Source organism: Erythrolamprus reginae, chromosome 1 (assembly GCF_031021105.1).
Source record: "Erythrolamprus reginae isolate rEryReg1 chromosome 1, rEryReg1.hap1, whole genome shotgun sequence".
NCBI lineage: Eukaryota > Metazoa > Chordata > Lepidosauria > Squamata > Dipsadidae > Erythrolamprus > Erythrolamprus reginae.
This window is the reverse complement of record NC_091950.1, coordinates 286,979,408-287,007,143: the sequence shown is the minus strand read 5'-3', so window position 1 is coordinate 287,007,143 and position 27,736 is coordinate 286,979,408. Positions and strand designations below refer to the sequence as shown.

General features: G+C 39.5%; 1 protein-coding gene across 1 annotated transcript in view; it reads left to right on the top strand.

The window, feature by feature from the left end:
* The window catches only part of MDN1 (midasin AAA ATPase 1), a 136,653-nt gene that overhangs the window by 9,780 nt on the left and 99,137 nt on the right, over positions 1 to 27,736 (top strand). Inside the window, exons 7-29 of the mRNA XM_070733209.1 lie at positions 447 to 578; positions 2,446 to 2,549; positions 3,370 to 3,484; positions 3,696 to 3,883; positions 4,284 to 4,365; positions 4,759 to 4,854; positions 5,237 to 5,349; positions 6,383 to 6,531; positions 6,623 to 6,683; positions 7,510 to 7,721; positions 8,497 to 8,600; positions 9,110 to 9,254; positions 10,155 to 10,251; positions 14,303 to 14,416; positions 14,658 to 14,805; positions 14,946 to 15,053; positions 15,917 to 16,068; positions 16,352 to 16,530; positions 19,125 to 19,333; positions 21,221 to 21,367; positions 22,864 to 23,005; positions 24,091 to 24,225; positions 26,635 to 26,764. Coding sequence (XP_070589310.1) covers positions 447 to 578; positions 2,446 to 2,549; positions 3,370 to 3,484; positions 3,696 to 3,883; positions 4,284 to 4,365; positions 4,759 to 4,854; positions 5,237 to 5,349; positions 6,383 to 6,531; positions 6,623 to 6,683; positions 7,510 to 7,721; positions 8,497 to 8,600; positions 9,110 to 9,254; positions 10,155 to 10,251; positions 14,303 to 14,416; positions 14,658 to 14,805; positions 14,946 to 15,053; positions 15,917 to 16,068; positions 16,352 to 16,530; positions 19,125 to 19,333; positions 21,221 to 21,367; positions 22,864 to 23,005; positions 24,091 to 24,225; positions 26,635 to 26,764 — 3,062 coding nt within the window. The remainder of the gene's footprint in view (positions 1 to 446; positions 579 to 2,445; positions 2,550 to 3,369; positions 3,485 to 3,695; positions 3,884 to 4,283; positions 4,366 to 4,758; positions 4,855 to 5,236; positions 5,350 to 6,382; positions 6,532 to 6,622; positions 6,684 to 7,509; positions 7,722 to 8,496; positions 8,601 to 9,109; positions 9,255 to 10,154; positions 10,252 to 14,302; positions 14,417 to 14,657; positions 14,806 to 14,945; positions 15,054 to 15,916; positions 16,069 to 16,351; positions 16,531 to 19,124; positions 19,334 to 21,220; positions 21,368 to 22,863; positions 23,006 to 24,090; positions 24,226 to 26,634; positions 26,765 to 27,736) is intronic.

Below are 27,736 nucleotides of genomic sequence, written 5' to 3'. Positions count from 1 at the left end.
TTCTCTCTGCAAAAAATGTTTTCCAAGCCCTAAGTCTTTGCAGAGTTTTTTCCATTGCTGTACTTGCTGCGAATGTTTCTTTCCATGTGCTAATAATGTTCCCAGCTCTTACTGGCTTGCAAGCTCTTTCATTCTTAGTCTCCCTGAATAAGGTTTTTTTCAAGACTTAACCAGAGGATAAAATAATGTGCTGAAGTTAACCAGACTAAGGATGAATATCCGGCAAGCAGATTCTTTTCCCTATTCTCCCCCAAAACTAAGGTGCATCTTATATTCCGGTGCGTCTTATACTCTAAAATATACTTTTAAACATATTGGTTACATGTAATCTCTTCACTATCTTCATAAGAAAAGATCAGAAATACTTTGTAATTCAGAAGCTCTCACAATTTTAAAAGTAAACTGATGATGCAAACATTTTGTTTCTGTTTTTTCTTTTTATATAGACTTTGCTGGGCATGTATCGTTGCACAGATATACCAGGACAGTTTGTGTGGCAACCGGGGACCTTGACTCAAGCAGTTAGCAAAGGGCACTGGATACTTTTAGAAGATATTGATTATGCTGCCCTTGACGTGGTATGTTGTTGTACTTTGTAGAAGCACTTTATGAATGCTTGGAATGAGAATCATGTTTACTTTCTCTTAAGGTTTTATTTCATGGAAACTAGTGATTCATTATCCCAGATGGCGCTCTAAAACAATGATTTTCAACCTTTTGAGCCGTGGCACATTTTTTACATTTACAAAATCCTGGGGCACACCACCAACCAAAATGACGCAAAATGACACTCTAACACAGTACATATTATACATATAGTTAATAATATAGTTTCCAAATGTATTTATACTCATTTAGTGTGAAACCTGGGCCTGTTTCGATGAACACAAAAGGGATATCCTGGCAGGAATGGTAGTTTGGGGACCCATGTTTAATTTCCCCACGGCACACCTGACCATGTCTCATGGCACATTAGTGTGCCGCGGCACACTGGTTGAAAAACACTGCTCTAGAAGATTATTTATTTTTAATTAACTCTTTCAGACAGAAGGCCCCCTATGCTTTTTACTTTGGAAGATTTATTTATTTATTTATTTATTTATTTATTTATTTATTTATTTATTTATATTTGTATGCCGCCCCTCTCCGCAGACTCGGGGCGGCTCACAACAAAGTGAAAAACAATTTATAACAAATCTAAATTTCTACTAAAAACATTTTAAAAACCCCATTTTCTAAACACACATACGTACACACATACCATTCATAAATTGTATATGCCCGGGGGAGATGTCTCAGTTCCCCCATGCCTGACGACACAGGTGGGTCTTAAGGAGCTTACGAAAGGCAAGGAGAGTAGGGGCAGTTCTAATCTCCGGGGGGAGTTGGTTCCAGAGGGTTGGGGCCGCCACAGAGAAGGGCCCACCAACCGACATTGTTTAGTTGACGGGACTGAATGCTGAATGTGTCATAGAACATATTCAAATTATAATGGAATATCTTCCCCTTCATTGCCATTCCTCTCCACTCCTAAGTATGTAAATAGAATGTCTCACCCTTGCTCTTTCATCCAGTGCTAATGTAAGTAATTATACTGTATCTATAGTAAGTTAAACCATTTGTTAGTGCCTATCTGGGAAGTGTTCTTCTTAAAGCAGGGGTCTGGAGCCGCAAGTGGCTCTTTCACCCCTCTCCTCGCCTCCTTGTCGCTCAAAATATGCATCATAGCCGCCAATGTGCGACATCCGCCAACAAGTAATTTATCGAGCTTTTCAATCCATCTCCCCCCCACCCTCCCAGAGTTCAAAGTGTTTTTGTTGGATGCAGAAATAAAACTGTGTTTTCTCTGTAGCAGGTCACTGATTTCATAAATGCAACACTTTATGGGTTTTTTAATACATAGCATAAAGGTTAAAAAAAAGGGTTATGCAGTATTATTTTCATTTTAGATGTCAAAAAGGTCGTGTGGCTCCTGGAGCTTTCTTTCCTGTGGGAAACGGGTCCAAAGGGCTCTTTCAGTGTTTAAGGTTGTTGACCTCTGACTTAGAAAATTAGTTGCATATGTTTCAAAATGTGAGAACATGGACACATGTGCTGTTATTATCCCAACTGACCACTCACATGGCACAATGGACAGTCCAGTGTGTTTCAAGCAAAATAGGATCAATGTAGCTACTTGAAATAGTGAGAATAGTGAGAAGATGGGTGGAATCAGCCACCCCGAGTCTTCGGAGAAGGGCGGCACAAATCCACAAATCTAATAAATTATTACTATTATTAATTATTATTCTTCAATGGCAGGGATATACTGAGATTGGATTCTTGAGGATCTGATTTTTTAGGAACTTCTAAAACCCTGTAACACGAATGAACTTAGTCATTTAGGTATTGCCCAGTGCGATTTTGTTCAGTTTTTAAGGTTTTTTTTCTTTTTCTGTTCTTTAGATCTCTGTATTGATTCCTCTTCTGGAAAATGGAGAGTTATTGATTCCTGGACGAAATGACTGTATAAAAGTAGCATCTGGATTCCATCTTTTTGCTACCAGAAGGTAGAAAATGTAGCCTGCCAGGGAGGGTTTGATAATGACTTTAAAATGATTTTATACATCAGTGAGGGCGGGGGTTTCGGGAGGCATACTTACAACTCTGTGTATATCTAAGTATACCTAAAAACATAATCCTTGAATCTAAGATGCTGTTTATAAAAATATTATAAAAGTATATATAAAAACTCAGGAGTAATAGCTGAATAAGTACAGTACTGATTTATAGTGTTATAGAAATCCAACCATATTCTTAGCAGATCGCCATATGCTATTATTAATATCAGTTTAATATTAATCTCCTATGCCATTATTTAGAGAATCAATATAATGAGTAAATGAATACCTATAAATTAGTAATGGGGTATTCTAATATTTTGCTGTTGCTTATCATTTGAGATTTTAATTTCTTTAGTTTTGGTGTTGTAGTTAAGGAATCTTATTATCACATTTATTATTAAATTTGTTGCTCATCTTGCAATTTGAGATGACTGAGCAAGGTGAATAGATTGCATCCAAGATAATGCAGTTATATTATACAATTATACTTGGACAAATAGGAATTACTTTTCCCTGATCTGTTCAACTTAAGGTATGAATATGGTACCAATGACAGATGGTTACAGCATCCTATAATATTTGTGGCAGGGATGCCTTTGTCACTTCAGAGGTTGCTAAATTGCAACTCTCAGCAGCCTGTTGAACATGACTAATGGAAAAGTAGTCCATAACTTATATTTAAGTTATGTCTGGCTGTAAGGTCTCCACATCTGGGATCTAATGCTCTAAAGAATCTAAACACTAATTTGTGGTTTTATTAATGTAGAGTCTTCAGTTACGGAGGTGGTTGGTATAGGCAGCAAAACAGTCATGCTGCTCTTTTGGACAAGTACTGGACAAAAATTATGCTTAACAACTTACCTAAGGCTGAACTGAAAGAGGTAAGTGAGGAGAGGAAATAAGCCCCATGTACCGACAGAAAAATTATTTTAGGATTTCATTTCAAATATGCAATTGCAGGGGGAAAAAGTATTCCATTATGTTCATTTCTACTGAAACTTGTAGAATATGATTATCACTTTATGCCATGTTCAGAATGAAACTATAATATAGCTGTCAGTGTATTAAAAATAGCTTATATTCTTCCTTCAGATTCTTCAGATAAGTTATCCTAAACTTGCCACTGTAACAGATTGTCTGTTGGATATCTACATTGAGCTTACTGGCGATAAACATTTATCTGAAAACCAAGTTGTGGACAAAGAGAATATAATGGAAGATGCATCATGCTTGACAGTAAATAAAAAGCCATGTTTGGAGGGCAGAGAGTTATCTCTAAGGTATTAAATATGTAATTAAGCTGATGAATATTTTAGTTTGGAGGAATATCCTCAGACAGCTGTTATCTTGAGTAGTGTTTTTCAACCTCGGGACTTTTACTTCAACTCCCAGAATTCCCCAGGTATGGCTAGCTGGGAAATTCTGGGAGTTGAAGTCCACACGTCTTAAATTTCCCAAGGTTGAGAATCACAGATCTAGAGTTTTAGAGATCATATGTGTGCATGCTTTAATTACAATTCCCACTGAGAAGGCATTAATTGAATGAAAATGTGGTGAGTGGGTGCTTTTTGAAAACCAGCACCAAGTAGGTATCTAATGAAATGAGAAAGAAGCTATTGTTGTCGGCATATAAGAGCATTAGTCTGAAACTATATTCACATCATCTTTTCTTTTTTTCAGGGATTTACTCAATTGGTGCAACAGAATCACATTCAACTTTAACAGTTCTTCTTCCTCTACTGCACTGAACATTTTTCATGAGGTCTGAACTACACTGTTCTTTTAGGATGGGGTATTTTTTTTTAAATGGATGGAGGATTAGGATAGTTTTAGATAATGGATGGAGGATTAAGTACATTAGTTTTTAATAGATTTTAGTTCAATTAGGACAGTCACTAAGAGCATGTAGGTGATACCGTATAGTATATTACAGATTGGATGTTGGGTTTAAACGGCCTCTTTCAAGTGTATGACTCTTTGAGATGTTCCGTTTTTATAAAAGAAGAATGGAAATAAATGAATAAGATCGTTTCTTTCCATCACAAGAGTATAGGAGTGATTTATTACTTAAAAGTTAACTGCTCTTTGACTACAATTGGTTTATTTGGAGACAATAGATTCTTAACTATAGACTCTTAACTTCTTCCATTGACAGGCATTAGACTGCTTCACAGCTATGCTGTCAAAACAATCCAATCGACTAAAAATGGCTGAAATCATCGGAAGCAAACTGAACATTTCCAAACATAAGGTACTTTTACAAACTATTTCTGTATAAGTGCTTCTCTCAATGGGAAATGACTCAAAATTGGTTGCACCTAGTTGTGAACTTTGAAGGAAGTTTCTTCAAACTGACTCTTCCATCCTGATTCATAATATATACAATGATTGATTGATTGACTCATACATCACTTTTAAGTTCAAATCAAATGAATTTAGGACGGCTCTATGACTCCACCTTGCAATTAATTGGAAAAGTGGTTGATAACCTGAAGCTTTGGGAAAATTGAAAAATGCATTTGTTAGCTGCTTCCCAAGCAGCAATATCACTTGGGTGTGCCGAAACAACTCTCTACTCACAAGAGTTGGTGTGAAGTAAATAAAGATAAATCTGAATAATCCTTTCTCCATAGGTGGAATACTACTGTCAATTTCATAAACCAGAAATTGTAATAGGAGAACAAGAAGTCTCTGTGGGAAGAACTCAGCTCATTAAGAAGGAGTCACACACATTACTTATACAACGGTATTGATTGTTTTGGAGACATTCTTCTAAACTCTGGGTCAGCTTGCATGTTGCGTTAATTGTATAATCGGCAGCTTCCCTGTTTTTAAAACTCTTGCATGGGTCTGAAGTCAAGCTTCACTCCTAGCGATCTGACTGACAAATATCTGACTGTTGCTTTCTTGGCAGCCATGACTAAGTGATTTGCTGTTATATTTTCTGGGAATTTTTTTGTAACTTTCCAATTTAGCTTAAGTGAGAGACTCTCATCCAGGTATTAACCACACCAGCTTTTACATGTCTGCTGAACCCAGATAAGGACAGCCATGTACTTCCAGCAGTAGAGCTTTTGATCTTTTCCATTATAGCTACTCTCCTCTTGAACCCCTTCCTCATAGGCAAGAACTGGGTTTCCTCTTTATTCAATTTCTTTTGACGTTTCCAAGGAAGAGTTCAAAAGAAATCAATAACCCCACAGGCATAATCCTATCCCTTTTGCTGACAGCATTACTTCACAAAGGGCCATGGGTGGGGAGCATGGTTCTGGGCCCTGTCCCAGAAGTTACTCATTCTTCCTCTCTAATAAAGAAATATTTTTTTAAAAATGAATGGTAACTTTATAACATAGTAATGTATAACATAGTGATTCTCTCCCCCCCCCCCCCTTCCTATGTATTTGTAGTATAAGGCAGAGTGCTTTAAAGAAATTCACAAAATCCCATGGCGGTTTTTGTGTTTTTTATCATCGGGTGTTCATTTAGGCGATGTGTGAGAGAAGTATATTTGGGGAACTGATGAACTAGATCCATGATGGCAAACCTATACCATGGATGCCACAGGTGGTACGCGGAGCCATATCTGAGGGCACCTGAGGTTTTGACCTATGTGAGCTTCAGCACATATGTTCATGCTGGCCAGCTGATTTTTGGCCTTCTGGAGGGTGGAGGGGAATCATTTTTGGCTTTTGGCACCCAAGCAAAAAAAAAAAAAAAGGTTCACCATCACTGAACTAGATAGTGCAAATGTATAATATTCTGCCTTTTCATCTCGGCAGGAAAAAGCAAAGCTTTGCACCCACACGCCCCTCTTTAGTGTTGATTGAGCAGCTTGCAGTATGTGTGGACAAAGGAGAGTCTGTATTACTTGTGGGCGAAACGGGAACAGGAAAAACCTCTGCTGTTCAATACTTGGCCCAGATTACAGGTAAAGTACAGTACTGAGACCATAGCCAAGTTACCGTAAAATTGGTTAATCAGGAAACAATTCATCATGATCTGTACCTTTTTGTTCTAAGGGCACCGTTTGAGAGTTATCAACATGAACCAGCAGAGTGATACTGCAGATCTTCTAGGAGGGTAAGTGGATCAGTCAGTTAAAAAAATACTTTCAATAATCCCCTTCCAAGAACAAACAGTATTGGCAATATAGAAATATACATTTTATTCCTTGGGATACAATATATTTTGAAAGCTTCAAATCAATAGGGAATTAGGCCCTCCCAACAAGAGTTTCCTCCAACAAGAGGTGTAGATGCAGCTTTGCATAAGCACGTAAATCTTTCAGCATAATATTGTTTGCTGTTTAATTGACAGGTTAGAAAAGACACTAGAAAAGAGAGGGACCAGGGATGTTCCACCCAAAGGGTTTATGAGGAATGGAGGGGAGGCAAAAGTATAGGAAAAATGCAAGCACGTTTCTTATAGAGGGAAAACTTAGACCAGTGGTTCTCAACCTGGGGGTCTGGACCTCTTGGAAGGGTGAATGACCGTTTCACAGGGGTTGCCTAAGACCATGGAAAAAGACAAATTTCCCATAGTGTTAGGAACTAAAGCTTCTATTCTGGCACCTTGGAACATATTTTTACAATCTGACTAATCAGACGTTTACAGTTGGGGGTATCCCTCTGACCTTCCTGCCAATCATCTTAAAGTTCTGTTGGGAGAATTTGCGCTGGACTTATGGTTGGGTGTCACCACAACATGAGGAATTGTATTTAGGGATTGCAGCATTAGAAAGGTTGAGAACCACTGACTTAGACGAAATATACCTTGTTTCATCTTGTAGCTCTGCTTATCTTATATTTTATTTATTGATTGATTGATTGATCAAATTTAGACACTACTGCTCTAAGTGACTTATGCCATCAATTTCAGTCATGAAATTGTTTTGAATTACTGACAGATATAAGCCAGTTGACAACAAGCTGATATGGCTGCCCTTGAGAGAGACTTTTGAGGAGCTTTTTGCACAGACGTTTTCAAGAAAGCAAAACCAGACTTTTTTAGGGCACATCCAAACCTGTTACCGACAGAAGCATTGGCATAACCTTCTCAGACTGATGCAGCATGTTTACAAATCTGCTATGAAAAAGGAGGCTAAAGAAAATGCATCTGGTAAGACATCAATGAGTTATGGGGTATTCCGAACATGCCTTTGAACATATTTCCTTTTTAGACACAGTGGAAAAAATTAACTATACATATATTGCCGGAACAATTTGGCAAACTGTTTTTTGTAGTTTATCTAAGTGTATGGGGGGGAGTTTTAAAAGGTAGAAGGTACAACAGAGAGAAGGAATGAAGCAAGCTGTCTCTTTCTCTTTCATCAAAATCCTAGGTGAAAAGCCAGGTCTTCACGGCTCTTTCAAACAACATCAGAGGATGTTGCTGGATATTGGGTTGAGGGTTGTGGGAACTCTTTCAAGGTGTGTGCTGTTACAGAGAAAGGTCCTGAAGTGTGCTAACCCTTAGAATCAAATTAGCTGGGTAGATACAAAGCAAGAGGTTATGACCATCCTTTCCCCCCCCCCCCTAAACATAGGAAGATCAGAAAAGGTAAGTTGGAAAGATATACAAATTATTGCAGGATTTTGCTTTTTTACCAGAGTCTTAGGTAACTGCTGCAATAAAATAATGTAACAAGGCTCACTTCTTATTAACATATTTGATGAAGTTGTCTAATATCCTGCTGGTGGATTTTAAAACATACGATATATTTATAAATAGCTTTATGGCCAATAAAATGTGTTTAATGTGTTCCATATTTCCATTTGGTCCCTTATTTGTAAATCCTCCTCCTATGAGGTTAAATTCAGATGTCTTGAACTATACTGAATCACAGTGATTCGTATTATACTCTTGGTTTTAATGAAGAAATCTGTCATGCTAGGCTTGCCCCTGAAGGAAAGATGGGAAGAATTTGGTATCCGATTGGATCATGCTCAGCAGCAGATGAAGATGACAGAAAATGCACTGGTCTTTGCATTTGTAGAGGTAATATTTTTATTACCATGTTTCCCCGAAGACTCTGTCTTAGATTTTTGACACCCCCCCAAAAAAATATGCCCTTGGCCTTATTATTTGGGGGGGGGGGTGTCTTATTATTTTTTGGGTGCAGGAGGTGGGCCAGGCCGCGAGACACGCATTTTACCTGAGTGACAGCGAGGAGAGAGAAGGAGACCGAGAGAGATAGGAGGAGAGAGATGGGGAGAGATACAGAGAGAAGGGGAGAGAGAGACAGAGACAAGGAGAGAGAAACAGATGCAGAGAAATAGAGACAGAGATACAGAGGGGGGGAGAGAGACAGTGGGGCGGGAAGAGAGATACAGAGAGGGGGAGAGAGAGACCGAGATACTGAGAGACAGATACAGAGAGGGAAAGACATAAAGAGGCAAAGAGGAATACAGAAAGGGGTGAGAGAGATATATACTTCTATTCGCTTTCCTTCCTTCATTTTTTCTGCTTACGTTAGCTGGTAATTTGTTTCTCTGTTTTGTTTTCAGGGCACTCTAGCACAAGCAGTAAAGAAAGGAGAATGGATTCTACTGGATGAGATTAATTTAGCTACAGCGGAGACTTTAGAATGTTTAAGTGGTTTACTTGAAGGGTTGTCTGGTTCATTAGTTTTACTAGACAGAGGAGACACAGGTATTTTTTAATAACATTACATTTTGATCTTTGGTAACATTTTTGTTTACAATGGTTTTTAAGAGCCTGGGGTAATAAGTAATGTTTAAACCTCTAATATGGGTGAACCCCTTTTGTTTGCAGTAGCTGGAGAGAATAAACTTTTTCTTCACCTAAACTATTTTTTCTTGATTGCTGTAAAGGCAGTCAAGATAAAGTCTGGCAAGTTTTTGGATCCTCAGATGTTAGCATTCTTATATAAGTCAATGTGCTCATATGATGTATTTTCAGCAGAAGATTGAAAGAAGGCATGAAAATGTAATACTGTTAACGTGCCAATAATTGTCCTGGGAGAAATGTTCTTAATTTTTTCAGAAGTTTTCAAGTTTTCAGAAAAGTTAACTGGAAGAGTGATTCCTTTTTTCTTCCATAATTATAGTTTGAATCGATATTGAATTCTGAATTTTAGGATAAATTTATTTTTCTCTCTGAAGTTGTTTAAGAGAATTTAACTTGGCTCCAGTCCTCACTGTCCATTTTCAGCTTCATTTGTGAACATTTGTTTCTTGGGAAATTATATTTCTCTGTATGTTTCAGATTCAGCTTGGAGTTGACATCACTACTTTTTCATTTATAAATTGGAAATGAAACTGACTAAATCGTTATGAAATGTGAATGTTTGGCCACAGTTCTACAATGTAGTTTATATTTTTTTATAGACTGTTAATAGATATTACAGAAACATCAACTTGAGTAATGCAGAATATGAGTAATGTATAGGTAAAGCAACAAAACTATCTATTAACCAATTTTTAAGTGCACAACACCTGCCCCAGGCTTCTTTGTTAAAATGTTTTGCTTTGTTTTCCTGAGCAAAACTGGAACTGAAATTGGATGTTTCTGGGTTGTTGGTTTTTTTAGAGCCATTGGTGCGTGATCCCAATTTTCGTTTATTTGCCTGTATGAATCCAGCAACTGATGTTGGAAAAAGAAATCTACCCCCAGGAATACGAAACAGGTAAGAGCAAAATAACCAGTTGTACAAAATTAAATGGTTATTCTGAAGCTGATGATAGTAGGAACTGCTACTGTTTTCTTTGAACGGGTCCAAAGACGGGCTACAAGAATGGTGGAAGGTCTTAAGCATAAAACGTATCAGGGAAGACTTAATGAACTCAATCTGTATAGTCTGGAGGACAGAAGGAAAAGGGGGGACATGATCGAAACATTTAAATATGTTAAAGGGTTAAATAAGGTTCAGGAGGGAAGTGTTTTTAATAGGAAAGTGAACACAGGAACAAGGGGACACAATCTAAAGTTAGTTGGGGGAAAGATCAAAAGCAACATGAGAAAATATTATTTCACTGAAAGAGTAGTAGATCCTTGGAACAAACTTCCAGCAGACGTAAATCCACAGTAACTGAATTTAAACATGCCTGGGATAAACATATATCCATTGTAAGATAAAATACAGGAAATAGTATAAGGGCAGACTAGATGGATCATGAGGTCTTTTTCTGCCGTCAGTCTTCTATGTTTCTATGTTTCTATATAGTGTTCTAAAATCCACCTTTGTTCATGAAGCAAAATACAAATATTTTTGAGTATCTGAAATATAAATTGTATCATACTGGATCATACGGTTAGTTAACACACGGGCAAAAAGCTTTACCCGTGTGTCTCTGAAATGCATAGATGATGCTACTGTACAAACTTTGAGAATTATAGTTTGTTTTGTTTTGAGTCATCACATTCAGAGCAAGCTAGAATTGTACAATGATCCCTTGAGAAATATAAAGGAAAAAACATTGTTGGGTATCTTCTGATAAGTCAGCATTACTAGTAAGCTGCATAGCAGATGGATGATTACATATGAGTGAATTTTATGCTTATTTGATCCATTGTAGGCCATACTTTCTGATTTAGCATAGCAAGTAGGAGAACTCTAAGAATTATGTCATTAATGGTGGCCTGCCAAGTGCTTGTTAAGCATTACATTCTATACTTACACTTTGATTTCCCTACTGAGTACTTAGCTGGCTGCACTCGACAATAGAATTAAATTTAAGGTTATGGAACTGTCTCTGCAGAATTAAAAATTATTTAGCAGCAAAAGGGCTGCATGTTGCTTAGCAAGTTTCACTAATGAAATTCCAGTGCATTGTGTTCTGCGTGTAACCTCACTTGGACTGGATTGCTTGTAAGGCTCTATGGGTCGTCATCTTTTTTTCTGTGGTCCCTGTAAGTCCCTATCACCAAAATACAACACCTATTTTCAGCAGCAAAGAATGTGTGTAATTTCCTGTCATTGTTCAATGAAAAAGAGAAGTAATATTTTAAAGCCCTGTAGAATAGAATAGATAGAATTCTTTATTGGCCAAGTGTGATTGGACACACAAGGACACACATCTTGGTGCATATGCTCTTAGTTTACATAAAAGAAAATACAGTGATACCTTGTCTTACAAACTTAATTGGTTCCGGGATGAGGTTCTTAAGGTGAAAAGTTTGTAAGATGAAACAATGTTTCCCATAGGAATCAATGGAAAAGCGATTAATGCGTGCAAGCCCAAAATTCACCCCTTTTGCCAGCCGAAGCACCCATTTTTGCTCTGCTGGGATTCCCCTGAGGCTCCCCTCCATAGGAAAACCCACCTCCGGACTTCTGTGTTTTTGCAATACTGCAGGGGAATCCCAGCATTGCAAAAATGAGCGCTTCGCTGGGAACGGAAGTCCAGAGATGGGGTTTCCCAGCAAGGAGAGCCTCAGCGAAATTGCAGCATTGCAAAAACATGGAAGTCCTCGAAACCCCACCTCTGGACCTCTGTGTTTCTGCGATGCTGCAATTTCACTGAGGCTCCCCTTGTGGGAAACCCCACCTCCGGACTTCCGTTGCCAGTGAAGCGCCTGTTTTTGCGATGCTGGAATTCCCCTGAAGCATCGCAAAAACACAGAAGTCCAGAGGTGGGGTTTCCCATGGAGGGGATCCTCAGGGGAAACCCAGCAGTGCAAAAACTGGCAAGGGAAGTCCAGAGGTGGGGCATCCCAGCAGTAGCGGTGGGTTTGTAAGGTGAAAATAGTTTGTAAGAAGAGACAAAAAAATCTTAAACCCTAGGTTTGTATCTCGAAAAGTTTGTATGATGAGGCGTTTGTAAGACGAGGTATCACTGTATACATTTCTCAAGAATCATGAGGTACAACACTTAATGATTGTCATTGGGGTCAAATAAGCAATGAAGAAATGATCAGTATTAAAAAAATCTTAAGGATACAAGCAACAAGTTACAGTCAACAGTCATAAGTGGGAAGAAATGGGTGATAGGAATGATGAGAAAAAACTAGTAATAGTAGTGCAGACACATCTTTGTAAGCTCAACACAAATCTTACAGTAAAATTTTTCGGTAAAAATTTCTGCCAAAATGGAAAGAAGACAAACTTGAGTCCTTCCCTCCAAAATGATACCGTTCCACTTCTGTATTTTAAAATGGCTTTTAGCTGTAAAAACTGTACAATTCAATTTTATTGCAGCAGAAAGTCAAACACTTTGACTTTTTGCAGCAGTAAAAACTGCCCATATGACTTCCCGAACAATACAGTTGAGGCGAATTGTTTTTATCCAACTTTTGACATTGGATTGAAGATAGTTTGGGATCTTTATCTCTACAAAAACAAATACACATATAAGTGAATACAGTAATCCCTCGCTACTTTGCGGTTCATCTTTTGCGGATTCACTATTTCACAAAGGGAAAAGAACGCCGGGGCAGGGACGGTTTGTGTGTGTGTGGGGGGGGGGACTGCAGCGGTGGCCTGTGCGGTAGCTGAGAGAAGCTGGTCTCTCAACGGTCAGCAGCGGTGGATTGTTAATAATACAGGGAGGGTTTAAAAGTCCAAATACTCGTTAAATACATACAAAAATAGCCTTCCTCTACTTCGCGGAAATTGGTTTTACGCGGGTGGTCTTGGAACACATCCCCCGCGAAAAAAGAGGGATCACTTTACTGACATTTTATAAAAACGTATTGTGATATTCAGGGCTTCTCAAATGTTGGCTTGACTACTTAGATAGCTATAATCTGGGAACGCCAAGGATTCTTCCTCTTTTGCCAGTGCCTTGTCTTGCACATCTCCACAGACGATGGTGCATCCTCTCTAGTCTTAATTGTGCCACCCTTACATGTTCTCTTTGACCCTAGCTATGCCTACCTCAAACCTACACTCACTCTCCCCAAATCCTGGTTATGTCTCCCTTGCACCATTGGAATCATTTCGTATCCTTCTTCACCCAGTAGCAGCCATTTTCCGGCATGGCAGCCTGCTTGTAACCTTCCTGGGCTTGTAATTTTCTGCCAGTTTCTGTGCTGGTTTTGGTTTTGGAAGCTGGCAGGAACTTGCCTCATCTAACAACTGTGGGATTCAGCTAATAATCACAGTCCAGGATTTCAGGGATTGCCATTACTAAGCAATGGAAATTTCTATCTCAATTGCCTTTGTAACTTGATTACTATCGGTATGTATATATGGCGTTGTGTTACAGTGGTTTTGGTTAGTTCTCTATTTTGCAAAGGATTGTTTCTGATGAAAGTCATGCTGTACAGTGCTAGGCACTGTCATTGAATCTGAGATAATATATAAGCAAATTATGTGATCCAGGAATGGGCCCTACCTGAATGCTCATGCGCTGTGTTTAAGAGCCCTGGTGGCTCAGTGGTTAGAATGCAGTATTGCAAGCTAACTCTGCCCATAACCTGGAGTTCAATCCTGACAGGCTTAAGGTTGACTCAGCCTTCCATCCTTCTAAAGTTGGTTAAATGGGGATCTAGATAGTTGGGGGAAATATCCTGACATTTGAAAACCACTTAGAGGGTGCTGTAAAGCAGTATTGAGCAGTATAAAATTCTTAAGTGCTGTTGCTATTGCTGTGTTCCTCTGTGATAGGTTAGAATTTGTATTACCGTGTACTACTACTATGCTGTGATTGGCAGATTGGTGTTTAGTCTTGAGTTTTAGATTAGTATGATTTGGCATGATGGTACCTTGAATTTTTCAATGTATTTCCACCTTACAGGTTTACAGAAATCTACATAGAAGAATTACAAAATGAAGATGATTTATATATTCTTATCATGGATTATCTGAAAGGGCTAAATGCGAGCAAAAACATAGTTAATGGTATCATCAAGTAAGTCAAGTGCTGTATGTGTGTTTACTGTTTGTACCTATTTCAACGATTATAACCATTCAGAAACTTTTTATTGTAATTTGTATTGTATTAAGGTTATATTATTTTATCCTGGATGCTTTTTAAAAAAATTTATGTTGTTTCTATGAGACTGAAACATTTGGCAACTTCAAATTTAATAAAGATGTTGATGTCAAGCCCAGAGAAACCAAGTTATTTATTCCTTTCTTTTCATTTGTAGCTTCTACCTGACAGTGAGAAAAGAGAGCGAATCAAAACTGGTGGATGGTACAGGCCGTAAGCCTCATTATAGCCTTCGCACCTTGTGTAGAGCTTTGAAGTTTGCATCATCCAATCCATGCATCAATATCCAGCGCTCGCTTTATGAGGTGATTATTCTTGCTTTCTTTGTTCTTGAATGTTGAGAACTGTAATAGAAAAGTATTCAATATATTTTTCTCTTTAACACAAAATTTTATGAGCATCCTCCTCTCACTGATAATGCATTTTAATTTTTTGCTTCTTATAGGGCTTTTGCTTGGGTTTCCTTACTCAACTTGATAGAAACTCTTACCCAGTTGTTCAGCACCTCATATATCAGCATATTTTGTTTGGAAACACAAAATGTCTAAAGCAGGCAAGTATTCCTTGAATAATTAATATTTTGCTGTTGAAATGAAGGATATCTTCTCATAGTAAATGCACTAAACTCTGAAAGCCCATTTTGAGTTTTCAGAATAAAGCACCATTGTTTGAGTGTTTGTAGCAGCTCAAGATAAAATGAGGCATTTTGTTTATATTATTTCAAGTGTTTTATTACAGAAAGTGAAACAGTCTTCGGAGAGGGGCGGCATACAAATCTAATAAATTATTATTATTATTATTATTATTATTATTATTATTATTATTATTATTATTATATTGTTACTTTTAAACCTTCAGCCACAAATGTAGGCAAAATTCAGTCCATACTGGGTGTTATGCTCCATCCAAACTGGAAAATTTGTCCAAAGAGATTATTTTAAAATGTATGTATTGATAGGAAACAAAAATTAGGTTGTGGATAACATTTGCTGCTATGGTTGGGTGTCGATAGCATTCATAAGAGATTAGTACCCCAAAAACATTTGTACTGCTGGGATGAACCATGATGTTGTAAAAGGTTTTGAATATCTCTTTTAATTCCAAAGGGAACCATTTTGTTATGAGATAAGAATGCAGTGCATTTTGTGTTTTGTTCATAGGATTACAGTGGAACTTTAATCTTGTAATCATACTGATTACAACTTCCTTTATTCCATTGGATTTTCTTGTACTCTTTCCTTTCCGTTATATAGGCCAATGAGGAATAGATGTGAATTGAGTTTATTATTGATATTATATTTAGGTGACTAGAATAAAAGTTACGTAGTTCTCATAAGGGGGAAATGCAACATTATGATATTTTAAGAGGGTCTGTCGATATCTTAAATTAATTATACTTTTATGGCACAATTTTAGTCCTTACCAGAGCCTAAAGGAGGCAAAATGATAAAAGTAGAAGGATACTGGATTTCAGCTGGCAATAAAGAACCTACTATTGATGAAACATACATTCTCACACCTTCAGTCAAACTTAACCTCAAAGATATTGTCCGAGTTGTATCAGCTGGGTACGTCGGATTTAATTCTTCCTTTTTCTGTTCTGTGAAAATAGTTTTCATTTAATTTGATACATAAAAGTAGCACTGACTTTTGTTTAATGCAACATGTTATTCAATATCAACTTTAGATCTTGATGGTAGCAATAACATTAAATCATTGTTTGAAAGCTACTTTAAGCAACATAGGTAGTAAGAACTGTGAAAACAATTAAACATAAGAAGAATTTTTCTATAAAGTTCTTGGTTGCTGTAAAATCTTATTTCTAACTTTTTGATCTGCTAATTCTTCAAGGACATACCCTGTTCTGATTCAGGGAGATACCTCCGTTGGTAAAACCAGCTTAATCCGATGGTTGGCTGCTGCAAGTGGAAACCACTGCGTTCGGATTAATAATCATGAGCATACTGATATTCAGGAGTATATAGGCTGTTATACATCAGATACATCTGGAAAGCTGATTTTTAAGGAAGGTAGGATTACGGCTGCTATGCAAATTTCTTGGCCATTTTTTTTCCCCAGCAAGGGCTATATTGAATGTTATCTCAAAGATTGCAAAGATTCTTTGTACTATTATTATTTGTATCTATGTTTTACTCTACATGATTATGGAAATTGTTTTCCCTTTACTTTTAGAGCATGGATGGTAGCTCGTGTTTAGTGAGAACTGTTCTGTTCTATGAGAAGTGGCCTCGTCCTGAGAAAAAAAAGTCTTCTGCTGGCAGATAGGCTTGCAAATTGGCTGTTAGACTGGAAGGAAAATGGGAACATGAAGGATTTTGCAGATATGCATTTCAAATATTCAGTTCAAAAGTGATTCAGTAAAATTATTCCTTTGAAATGAATCTTTGTGCGATCAGTATATCAGACGAAGTGCTTACAAATTGGCATACACAACTAATTCTTTCAAATTCAACTTGACGCATCAATCTAGTTTAGTAATTCAGATAACATTTGCTTGCAGTTGTTAATTCATTAAATCAAATCAGTAATTTATACTGATTATTTGGGTGTTGCACAACCAGCTAATAGTAACTTGCTTCCAGTGGGCTTCTGCAGATCTGAGTTGTGTCACTGCATCAGCTTCTTGCTTATTTCTCCTTGGTTGTACTCCTGCAGCAATTAAAAGTAGACAGTAGCAGTGTGATGCTTTTCAGCAGGCAACAGTAATTAGAATGCATAGAGTGGCAAGAATATGATAGATGAGTTTAAAATGGTATAAGTGCATTTCTACTTAAAATAAGCCTCTATAAATTCAGGAGATGCTACGTTTAGGTCTGAGGGGTGTGTTTTTACAGTTCCTTTCTTGTCATTTGAAAATCAATTGAGTTCAGTTAAAATTACTCTCAGGCTGTGGAGTTGTAGTTAGTAGTTAATCCTAATGAATTGTTGAAGTGAATTGTCCTGTTTATATAGAGCAGCGGTCGCCAAACTACGGCCCGCAGGCCACATGCGGCCCACTGAGGCCATTTATCCGGCCCGGCGGTGAGTGACAAGAGCACAGGGAAAAAGTGAGAAAAAGAAAGAAAAGGGAAAGAGAGGGAGGGAAGGAGAAGTGGAGAGGAATGAAGAAGGGAAGGAAGGAAGGAGAAATGGAGGGAACAAGGAAGGAAGGAAGGAAGAATGAAATGAATGGAGGGACAGAGGCAGGAAGGACTGTTTTGGGGGGGGGGTAATTTTTTTAAATTTTTCTCTCAACATACATTCAAACAACACAGTGTACCATCTAATTTTCTCTGAATAAAATGCAGTATTTTGTTAGTAACTAATATCAATCATCAAAAAAGTTGCAAAAGTTTTTTTTTCTAATTTTGTCATCCAGTTACATTCATTTTCTTTTAATTTAATTTAATTTAATTTCCTCCTTTTCCTTCAAAAAGTGCAACACCAATTATATTTCTAACTTATTAACCATTATGCCAAAGTGCTTCCTTCTTTCTTTAAATATTTTTCATAAGCCAAGAAAACCTTGTATAGCCAATCAGATGTCAACAAAAGAAAATTAAAAGCAAAACATAAACATATATGAATTTCAGACCTTCTCCCCCCTCTAAATAGTATGTTCCCATTTTGTTTTTTACTTTAAAACAAGGTATGTGCAGTGTGCATAGGAATTTGTTCATAGTTTTTTTTAATAGTCCGGCCTCCAACAGCCCAAGGGACAGTGAACTGGCCCCCTGTGTAAAAAGTTTGGGGACCCCTGATATAGAGTAACTGATATTTGAATTTGTATGTAAAGTAACTGCAAGAGGAAAATGAACTTACTCTCTGTGATCCTAGAACTGACAGAGCCAGAATTAGGTGATTAAAATTTATAGGGAAATAGTTTTATTTGCTCTACATAGTTTTATTTATTCACTATACATCAGGAAGAGATTCTTAATTACTGTTCCCACTAGAGCAAACAGTGATGAGTTCTCTGGTACTAGAGAGGGTGAATAGTCAATCTGTCATAGGATTGATGGACTGATTAATATCAGGTTTGTATGCTGCTCTAGGCATGTCTAACTCTGAATGGATAACAGGTCTCCATTAGTGATAAGATAAAAGAAAATACAAAGAACAACAATGTACTGTATTAATTATTCAACCTATCTTAACACTTATACCCATTCACCCTTCATGAAGGAGAAAAACAACCTTAAAACTCTGAAAGCTACTGCAAAAACCATCTTGTATTATGGAGGCAAAGTGTTCCAGTGGATACTCTAGCATGGTATTTCTCAATCTAAGCAACTTTTAAAATGAATGGACTTCAAATTCCAAAATTTTCCAGCTAGCATACTGAACGGGGAATTCTGGGAGCTGAGGTTCACCTATCATAAAGTTGCTGAGGTTATAAAACACTGTTCTAGCAGATACTGCACTGGATACGGTGTTGAACTCAATGTCTTTATTTATTTGTTTGTTTGTTTAAAAATTGAACTAAAAATTGAACTTGAGTCTTTAAAGTCCCTTCTCATTCTGATTCTTTGTTTCTCCCCCCACCCCCAAATTTTTTTTACTGCTTCTCACTGTAAAATGTAAATAAAATACACACACGTACTGTTTGGCAATTACTTTAAAGGTGTCCTCATTGATGCCATGCAAAAGGGATACTGGATTATCTTAGATGAACTGAACTTGGCACCTACCGATGTTTTAGAGGCACTGAACAGATTGTTAGATGACAACAGAGAGCTGTTCATTACGGAGACTCAAGAAACCATCAAAGCTCATCCACGATTCATGCTGTTTGCAACCCAGAATCCTCCGGGACTCTATGGAGGCAGGAAGGTTTGTTGACTGTCCTAAGATCCTTATCTCTTCAGGTTTCTGTTCTTACTATGATACATTGCATATAAATAGCAAGCATTTGACAATAGCTGTCCCTTTTGTGATCAAATTAGCATTTTATATCCTGAAAATATATGTGTGTGTACGCATACACAAACACACTCACATATACACACATATGCATACTTACATAGTATAAGGGCAGACTAAATGGACCATGAGGTCTTTTTCTGCCATCAGTCTTCTATGTTTCTATGTTTCTATATATGTATTTATGCATGCATGCATATAATATATACATATTAAAATACCTTCCAATGAGGTCTGGGTATTTTTGTGATTGCAGGTTGCTGAGGAATGAGGGTGATAATACAGTTTATTGAAATATGTTAACAAAGGGAAGAGACGATATAAAAGGCACGGCTGCCAATCCTGTTTCTATTTTATTGCTTGTAAAACTTTAATAAGACCCGACTTGATGTTCAGGATAGCTGGAAAGTATTTGAGAAAAGATTTTTACTGGTATTTGTGTAACCATTTTAACATACACTGGTCAATGAGAGTTATTCCCCTATCTGGTTGAAGAAAGCCAATGTAAAGTTTACATGAATTGAGTTGCTTGTCATGACAAAAGATTCTACGAAATATGTACAGTGATCCCTCGAGTTTCGCGATCTCGATCTTCGCGAAACGCTATATCGCGATTTTTCCACCGATGACGTCACTCTCTTCCTTCCTTTCTCATCTTTCTTTCTCTCTCTCTTTCTCTATCTTGCTTCTTCCTCTCTCACACTCTCTTCCTCCCTCTCTCATCTCTTTCTTTCCATCTCTCTCTTTCTCTATCTCTCTCCCTGTTGCTGGTGGGCGGCGGGCGGGCGAGCGGGGGCATCAGCGAGGAGCCGGGGTTCCCCCTTTAGGTGGGCGGCTGGGAAACCCCGATCTTCGTCTGCTCGCTGCTGCTGCGCCGAGCAGATCAGCTGCTGGGCGGCCGAAGGAACCTTCCCTTGGTCTTCCCCCTCTTGCTGGCGGGCGGGCGAGCGGCGGGCATCAGCGAGGAGCCGGGGTTTCCCCTTTGCGTGGGCGGCTGGGAAGACCCAGGGAATGTTCCTTCGGCCGCCCAGCAGCTGATCTGCTCGGTAGCGCAGCAGCAGCGAGTAGCCGAATCGGGTTTCCCCTTTGCGTGGGCGGCGGGGAACGCAAACTCCACCATCTATGCATGCGCGGCCATAGAAAAAAAGGGTGCGCATGCGCAGATGGTGTTTTTACTTCCGCAACCCTACATCGCGAAAAATCGATTATCGCGAGGAGTCTTGGAAGGGAACCCTCGCGATAATAGAGGGATCACTGTATATCTATTGTTTTTTTAATCTGATGTATGTGTTTTTAATTCCAATTATATATAGGAGTATTCATGATTGCTTAGAGAAGCCTGTAATCATAAATATTTTTTTTTCTAATTAAACACTGAACTCACTACCAGTATGATACAGACAGAAAAACTGAAAGTGGTTTTTTCCATTAAGTGTGATGGCCAAGAGCATGATCCTGATCTGAGAGAACTGCAAAGAAGTATTTGTAACATAGATCTGTATTTCTGGACAACTCCTTTCCACATTTATTAACAGGTTTCTGAATACATACACATGCTTTAATCTCAGTATATTTATTGTTCTTTTGCTATAACATAAAAGACGCACCTATATAAGGTGTGCTTTGTCTTAATTTCCATAGAATAAATATTTCACCATGAATTTGAAATCTTTCACACACAAAAATAACTGCTGATCTTCTTTGAACAATTATTGATAAGCACAAAGAATAAACTTTATTTTTATTTTACTGCTAGGACTTCCGGGGGCACTGTTTCAATTAAAATCTTTATTATAGGTTTTATCTAGAGCCTTCAGAAATAGATTTGCGGAGCTGCATTTTGATGAGTTACCCAGTACAGAATTGGAAAACATTTTGCACAAAAGATGTCAGCTTCCACCTTCTTACTGTAGCAAATTGATCAAAGTCATGCTGGAACTACAGGTATTGCTAATTATTATTATTATTGAAAATTATTCTGTTTTCTTAAGAGGAAGCAAACAGTAGGTTGAATTGAATTTCAAGTGTATCTTTTCCAAGGGGGATCTCATTGTCTGATGGACATTTATGTAAATAAGAGAAATAAATTTGGCTACATAGGGCAGAGAAAAGAACGCACTTTTCTCCCCTCTCATCCCATTTCACATTTGTTTGGTATGCTTCAGCTTGTGCTAGGCCCAGCTTGAGGGGGATTTATTTTCTTCTTATATTTCCTGTTCTGCGATACCCTCAAATGATATTTGATTTTGGGCTCAGCCACTGAATGAAACCAAAGGAAACAACTGCTTGCGCCATTATCTAGATCAGTGTTTTTCAACCAGTGTGCCATGGCACACTAGTGTGCCGTGAGACATGGTCAGGTGTGCCGTGGGGAAATTAAACATGGGTCCCAAAACTACGGCCCGCATGCCGGATACAGCCCGCGGAGGCCATTTATCCAGCCCGATGCCAGCCGCCTCCATCCAAACATAAACATTCCCCTCACAATCCCTCCAGCTATCAGCGACAGGAAGAGTGGAGGCACAGGGAACACTCACTGACCAATCACCTTCTAGGATTCATCCCAACCACTAGCGATGAACCAATAGCAGGCCGCCTCTCATCCACATCCAGGAAAGTCCCCGCTCGGGCTGCAGTGCACTTGTCATTGTGTGGCCGCGGCGAGTAGTTGAAGCTGCTACTCCTTCCTATGGTCCCGATTTCTAATCTTGGTCAGGACTGGAGGGAAATGTTGCCACCACTAGATGAATCCTCAGCCTTAGCTGGTTATGTCTATCCTGATGGTGTATAATACGTACTGTGTTAAGAGAGTCATTTTGTGTTATTTTGGTTGGTGGTGTGCCCCAGGATTTTGTAAATGTAAAAAATGTGCCACGGCTCAAAAAAGGTTGAAAATCACTGATCTAGATCACATACTCTCTGCCTTTCCTGAGTAGTAGGGGATACAATAACTCTCTCTTGTAAGCCTCTAGGACAGGGGCCTCCAACTTTTTGGGCACCAAGGACCAGTTACATAGAGATTTTTTTTTTCCCCATAGACCAGAGAGACCGTGGTTTTGCTTGTTGTCTGCATCCTGCAGATGGGGCTTTGCTTGTTTGCACGGCCCAATTACTGGCATGCCCCAGACAAGAGCCAGTCCATACACCATGGGTTGGGGATCCCTGCTCTAGGATATCATATTCCCTGCTCTAGGATATCATATTAAGCAAAGGGTCCAAAATCCCATTTGAGCAGCTGTTTCTCTCTGATGTCATACAGGCCATCTGCATCTTTTTTGCCCATAATGAGAATTCCAGTGAATTAAGACATACATAAAGCGGCCTTTAAATTGAGCCAATCTGGGGAATGTGGCGGAAAGGATAAGGTACTCTAAGGCGTCTGAATGTGGGCACATAATGCAATATTGAATAGAGAGCTCTTGCTTTGTTGGTTTCTTTAGTCTTACCGCAGAGGTTCATCAGTGTTTGCAGGCAAGCATGGCTTCATTACTCTCCGTGACCTGTTTCGTTGGGGAGAAAGGTACCGACTAGAAGAACAGACAGAAAAACACTACGACTGGCTTCAGCATCTAGCTAATGATGGTGAGACTTCCCTCCTCTTTTGAGATATCTATCTATCTATCTATCTATCTATCTATCTATCTATCTATCTATCTATCTATCTATCTATCATATTTTTTGGAATATAAGATGCACCTTCCCCTCCCCCCCCAAAAGAGGGAGAAAATGCCGGTGTGTCTTGTATACTTTGATGGGTTACCAAAATTTTTACTACCACACTGTGGGCGTGGCTTATGCATTTTGTTTCAGCATCTTTCAGAGTAAATTGGGTGCTCTGGGGCAGAGCTCCAAATATTGCTACCGGAACCTCGTTCCTGACCGTTCCCGTAGGAGTCCATCACTGCTTGTACACCAATACAGCCATTTCTGGCCTCCTGAAGCCCCACTCCCGCAAAAATAGGCCCGTTTTTTGCAAAAATGAGGTGGGCAGAAGTCTGGGAAGGCAAAAACACTCCCATTTTTGCAAAAAGGGGTGGGGGGGCAAAAACGGGCCTTCTTTTGCAAAAAAAAAAAAAAGGGTGATTTTGCCTTCCCTAGCCTCCAGCAATTCTGGGCGGGCCTGCCAAGCTTTGCCCACCCTGTATTTTTTACAAAAAAATGGGTGAAAATGAGTCCATTTTTTGCAAATATGGGGCACACAGAGGGTTTAGGAGGATGGGGAGGACAAAAACTCTTTTTCTTACTTACCTTTTTGAAATCTTGGTGCGTCTTATAGTCCGAAAAATATAGTCTGTCTGTCTGTCTATCTATCTATCTATTCTCTTTCTCTCTCTCTTCTTTCTCTGCAATCTGGTAAACAAAATATCAAAAGCCACTGTATATTTATTTATTACGTTTTTCTTCCACCTTTGTTATTTTATTAAAAGGCAGTAAACGCACATAATTCTCCTTCCTCCTTTCAATTTTTGCCACGATAACAACTCTGTGAGATAGGTTAGGTTGAGAAAGAGTGGCTAATCACCTAACTGATTTCATGGCCAAGGCAAGACTAGAACTCAGTCTTCTGATTTGTAGGCCAGCAGCTTAACCACTATTCCAAACAGCCTCTGTCTCTGTCTCTCTCTCTCTTTTAAAAGTAATCATTATCCTTGTCTCTTTGTTCTTAGGATTTATGCTTTTGGCAGGAAGAGTCAGAAAGCAGGAAGAAGTGGATATTATCCAAAGAGTCATTGAAAAATATTTTAAAAGAAAACTGGATCTCCAGTATCTTTTCTCAGAAGAAAGTGTGAAAAAGCAGCTAGGTCAGTTTGTAGAATTGATTCTTGATGATTCAATAATTTACACACCAAGATGAAACCAATAATATTACATATTGGAACATATTAGAATATTAGAACATGTAGTGTGTGTGTGTGTGTGTGTGTGTGTGTATCAAGAATTGTCCTAAAAATGCAAGTTCCTGGTGTATTTATAAATGAAGATGCAACAGCCATCACAATCTCCGGAATGTTTAAAATGTATTAAAAGCTAATAAAATTAGTAAGATTTTGTTAGTCCTCTACTAACATCATCAGAGTATTAAAATCCCCATTGAAAACATAATTGATCTTATATAATGCTGCTCAATATGCTCATTGCCCGCGCCACAGGCCCATGCCCTTCCTTCCCTCCTGTAATTAGCTTTGTTGTTGCTAACTTAGTCATGTAAACAGGTGGAATTGTTGTTGCTTCTTTAGCTTTTGCGTATTGCCTCTTTCTCTCCCCATTGGGTAGAATAGGGTTGTGAGGCATTGCTTTGAGTGTACTTGTCAGTACTTTCTCCTGCTTGTTGTTATTCCTCCCTTCCTTAGGTACCCACATTGTCTCCTCTAACATCTTTTTTGCCCATGATCCCATACACAATCATGGGCAAAAAAGATGTTAGGGGAGAGCACACTTTGTTCGCACGAGCACACAGCCTGAAGTTGATGAGTGGGACTTCATCGAATCGTTGCAAGGAGTCTTATACGGGAAAAGGCCCAAATATGCCTCTCTCTTTATAGATAGATAGATGGAGAGAGTTGATTTTATGTCTAAATTGTATGCAGTAGGCTACAGGTTCAAATCCCAGTAAGGGTATGTCTATCTGATGAGAGCATAACAAGCTCAAAATAGATCTATACTAGGTTCCCTTCCTTTTCACTTATCAGCAAAAATAAATAATATAATATATGTAATCGTGTGTACAGTGATCCCTCTATTATCGCGAGGGTTCCGTTCCAGGACCCCTTGCGATAATCGATTTTTCGCGAAGTAGCGGTGCGGAAGTAAAAACACCATCTGCGCATGCGCAGATGGTGTTTTTACTTCCACCGCCGCCCGCCCTTCGCCCGCCCACCCCGTTGCTCGCGCCTGGGGTTTCCCCGCGCGCGCACCGCCCGCCCGCCCACCCCGTTGCTGGGGCCGCTTCCCAGCTGGGAAGCGGAGCTGGGATGTCCCCAAGCGCGCGCGCACCGCCCGCCCGCCCACGCCGTTGCTGGGGCCGCTTCCCAGCTGGGAAGCGGAGCTGGGGTTTCCCCAAGCGCGCGCGCACCGCCCGCCCACGCCGTTGCTGGGGCCGCTTCCCAGCTGGGAAGCGGAGCTGGGGTGTCCCCAAGCGCGCGCGCACCGCCCGCCCGCCCACGCCGTTGCTGGGGCCGCTTCCCAGCTGGGAAGCGGAGCTGGGGTTTCCCCAAGCGCGCGCACGTTGCTGGGGCCGCTTCCCAGCTGGGAAGCGGAGCTGGGGTTTCCCCAAGCGCGCGCGCGTTGCTGGGGCCGCTTCCCAGCTGGGAAGCGGAGCTGGGGTGTCCCCGCGCGTGCCGCCCGCCCGCCCACGCCGTTGCTCGCGCCGCCGCTGGGGTCTTACCGGGGCAAGAGGGGGAAGACCCAGGGAAGCCGCCCAGTAGCTTATCTGCCCGGCGGGAAACTCCACCATCTACGCATGCGTGGCCATAGAAAAAAGGGCACGCATGCGCAGATGGTGGAGTTTACTTCCGGGTTGAAAACTTGCGATATAGCCCTTTCGCGATGCTCGAGGACGCGAAACTCGAGGGATCACTGTATATATATATATATATGTCACATGTTTTTTTGCTGAATTTGAAAATTAAGGGAGACTAGGATAGATCTATTTCGGCCTTATTTCGGCCTCATCAGCTAGCCATACCCACTGGGACTTGAACCTGCAACCTTTGCCTTGTAAGGCAGAGAATTATCCTCTAGGCTACAGTGTCCAATCCCTTCAGCTCTGCACCAGGGAAGGGTTACATATTTTCGTGTCGAATCACCCTGGTGTATATATATGGTTTTGATTGATTTTGGCTGGGGACATACACATACATACATACATACATACATACATACATACATACATAGATACATACATGCCAAAAACAATCAAAACTATGATAAAAGCACCAGGCAATTTCTATAGGCTAATGTCGAAGAAATCAATTTTGCCCTTTCTTTGTGCCTTCAGAAAAATTCAATTTTGTAATAACTGGGGCTATAGTTTTTAACTACCATTGTGATTACAGTGGACATTTTAATATAACTTTCCTAAATGGGAAAGTTGGGAAATTGGAAATCCTGTCAAATTCAGGATTTATTAGAATAATTTAATGCTTGGTTGATGTTCCTTCATTTCTAGTTTCTTGCTCTGTTTATTTCTATTTAAATCTCCTTTGCATCAGGTGCTGGGCTACCTGGAATGGACCAGGAATTCAGCCACATTGTATGGACTCAAGGAATGAGGAGGCTTGCAATCTTAGCAGGCCGAGCTTTGGAGTTTGGTGAACCTGTACTACTGGTTGGAGATACAGGGTAAACTATTTGTTCGCTAAGCTCACTTTTGAACTGAAGCACATAGCATGTAGGGAAACTGAAGGCTCCCTAGTTGTCAGTGGCTCTTGATTTGTTTTATTTCAATTTTTATTGGCTTTTGAAGCACTTCAAACACAAATGTAAAACAATGACAGCATGGCTTTTTTGTGTTTTGAAGATGGAAGAACAAGAAATAGCTTGTAAAGTAACATTTAAGAGAGTAGTAAAAAAAAGAATTCTTCTAAGAACCGGCAACTCAGAACCTGATATGCCTTCTCCCGTTGCATTCTTGCCCTGCTCTTCCCTCTGAAGTGGCACTATTCACTTTGACATTCAATCTCCACCATAATTTGTATTTGTATTTATTAGATTTGTATGCCGCCCCTCTCCGTAGACTCGGGGCGGCTCACAACAGTGATAAAAACGGTACATAGAGACAAATCTAATACAGTAATTAAAATCTAAAATAGCAATTTTACATATAAAAAATCTAAAAAACCCAAGTAAATAAAAACATACATACAGTCATGTTGTGCACAGAAACTACATAGGCAAGGGGAAGATGTCTCAGTTCCCCCAAGCTTGACGACAAAGATGGGTTTTGAGGAGTTTACGAAAGGCAAGGGGGGTGGGGGCAATCCTAATCTCCGGTGGGGAGCTGATTCCAGAGGGTCGGGGCCACCACAGAGAAGACTCTCCCCTTGGGTCCCGCCAGACGACATTGTTTAGTTGACGGGACCCGGAGAAGACCAACTCTGTGGGACCTAACCGGTCGCTGGGATTCGTGCGGCAGAAGGCGGTCTCGTAGATAATCTGGTCCGGTGCCATGAAGGGCTTTATAGGTCATAACCAACACTTTGAATTTTGATCGGAAACTGATCGGCAACCAATGCAGACTGCAGAGTGTTGGAGTAACATGGGCATATTTGGGAAAGCCCATGCATTCTGCACGATCTGAAGTTTCCGAACATT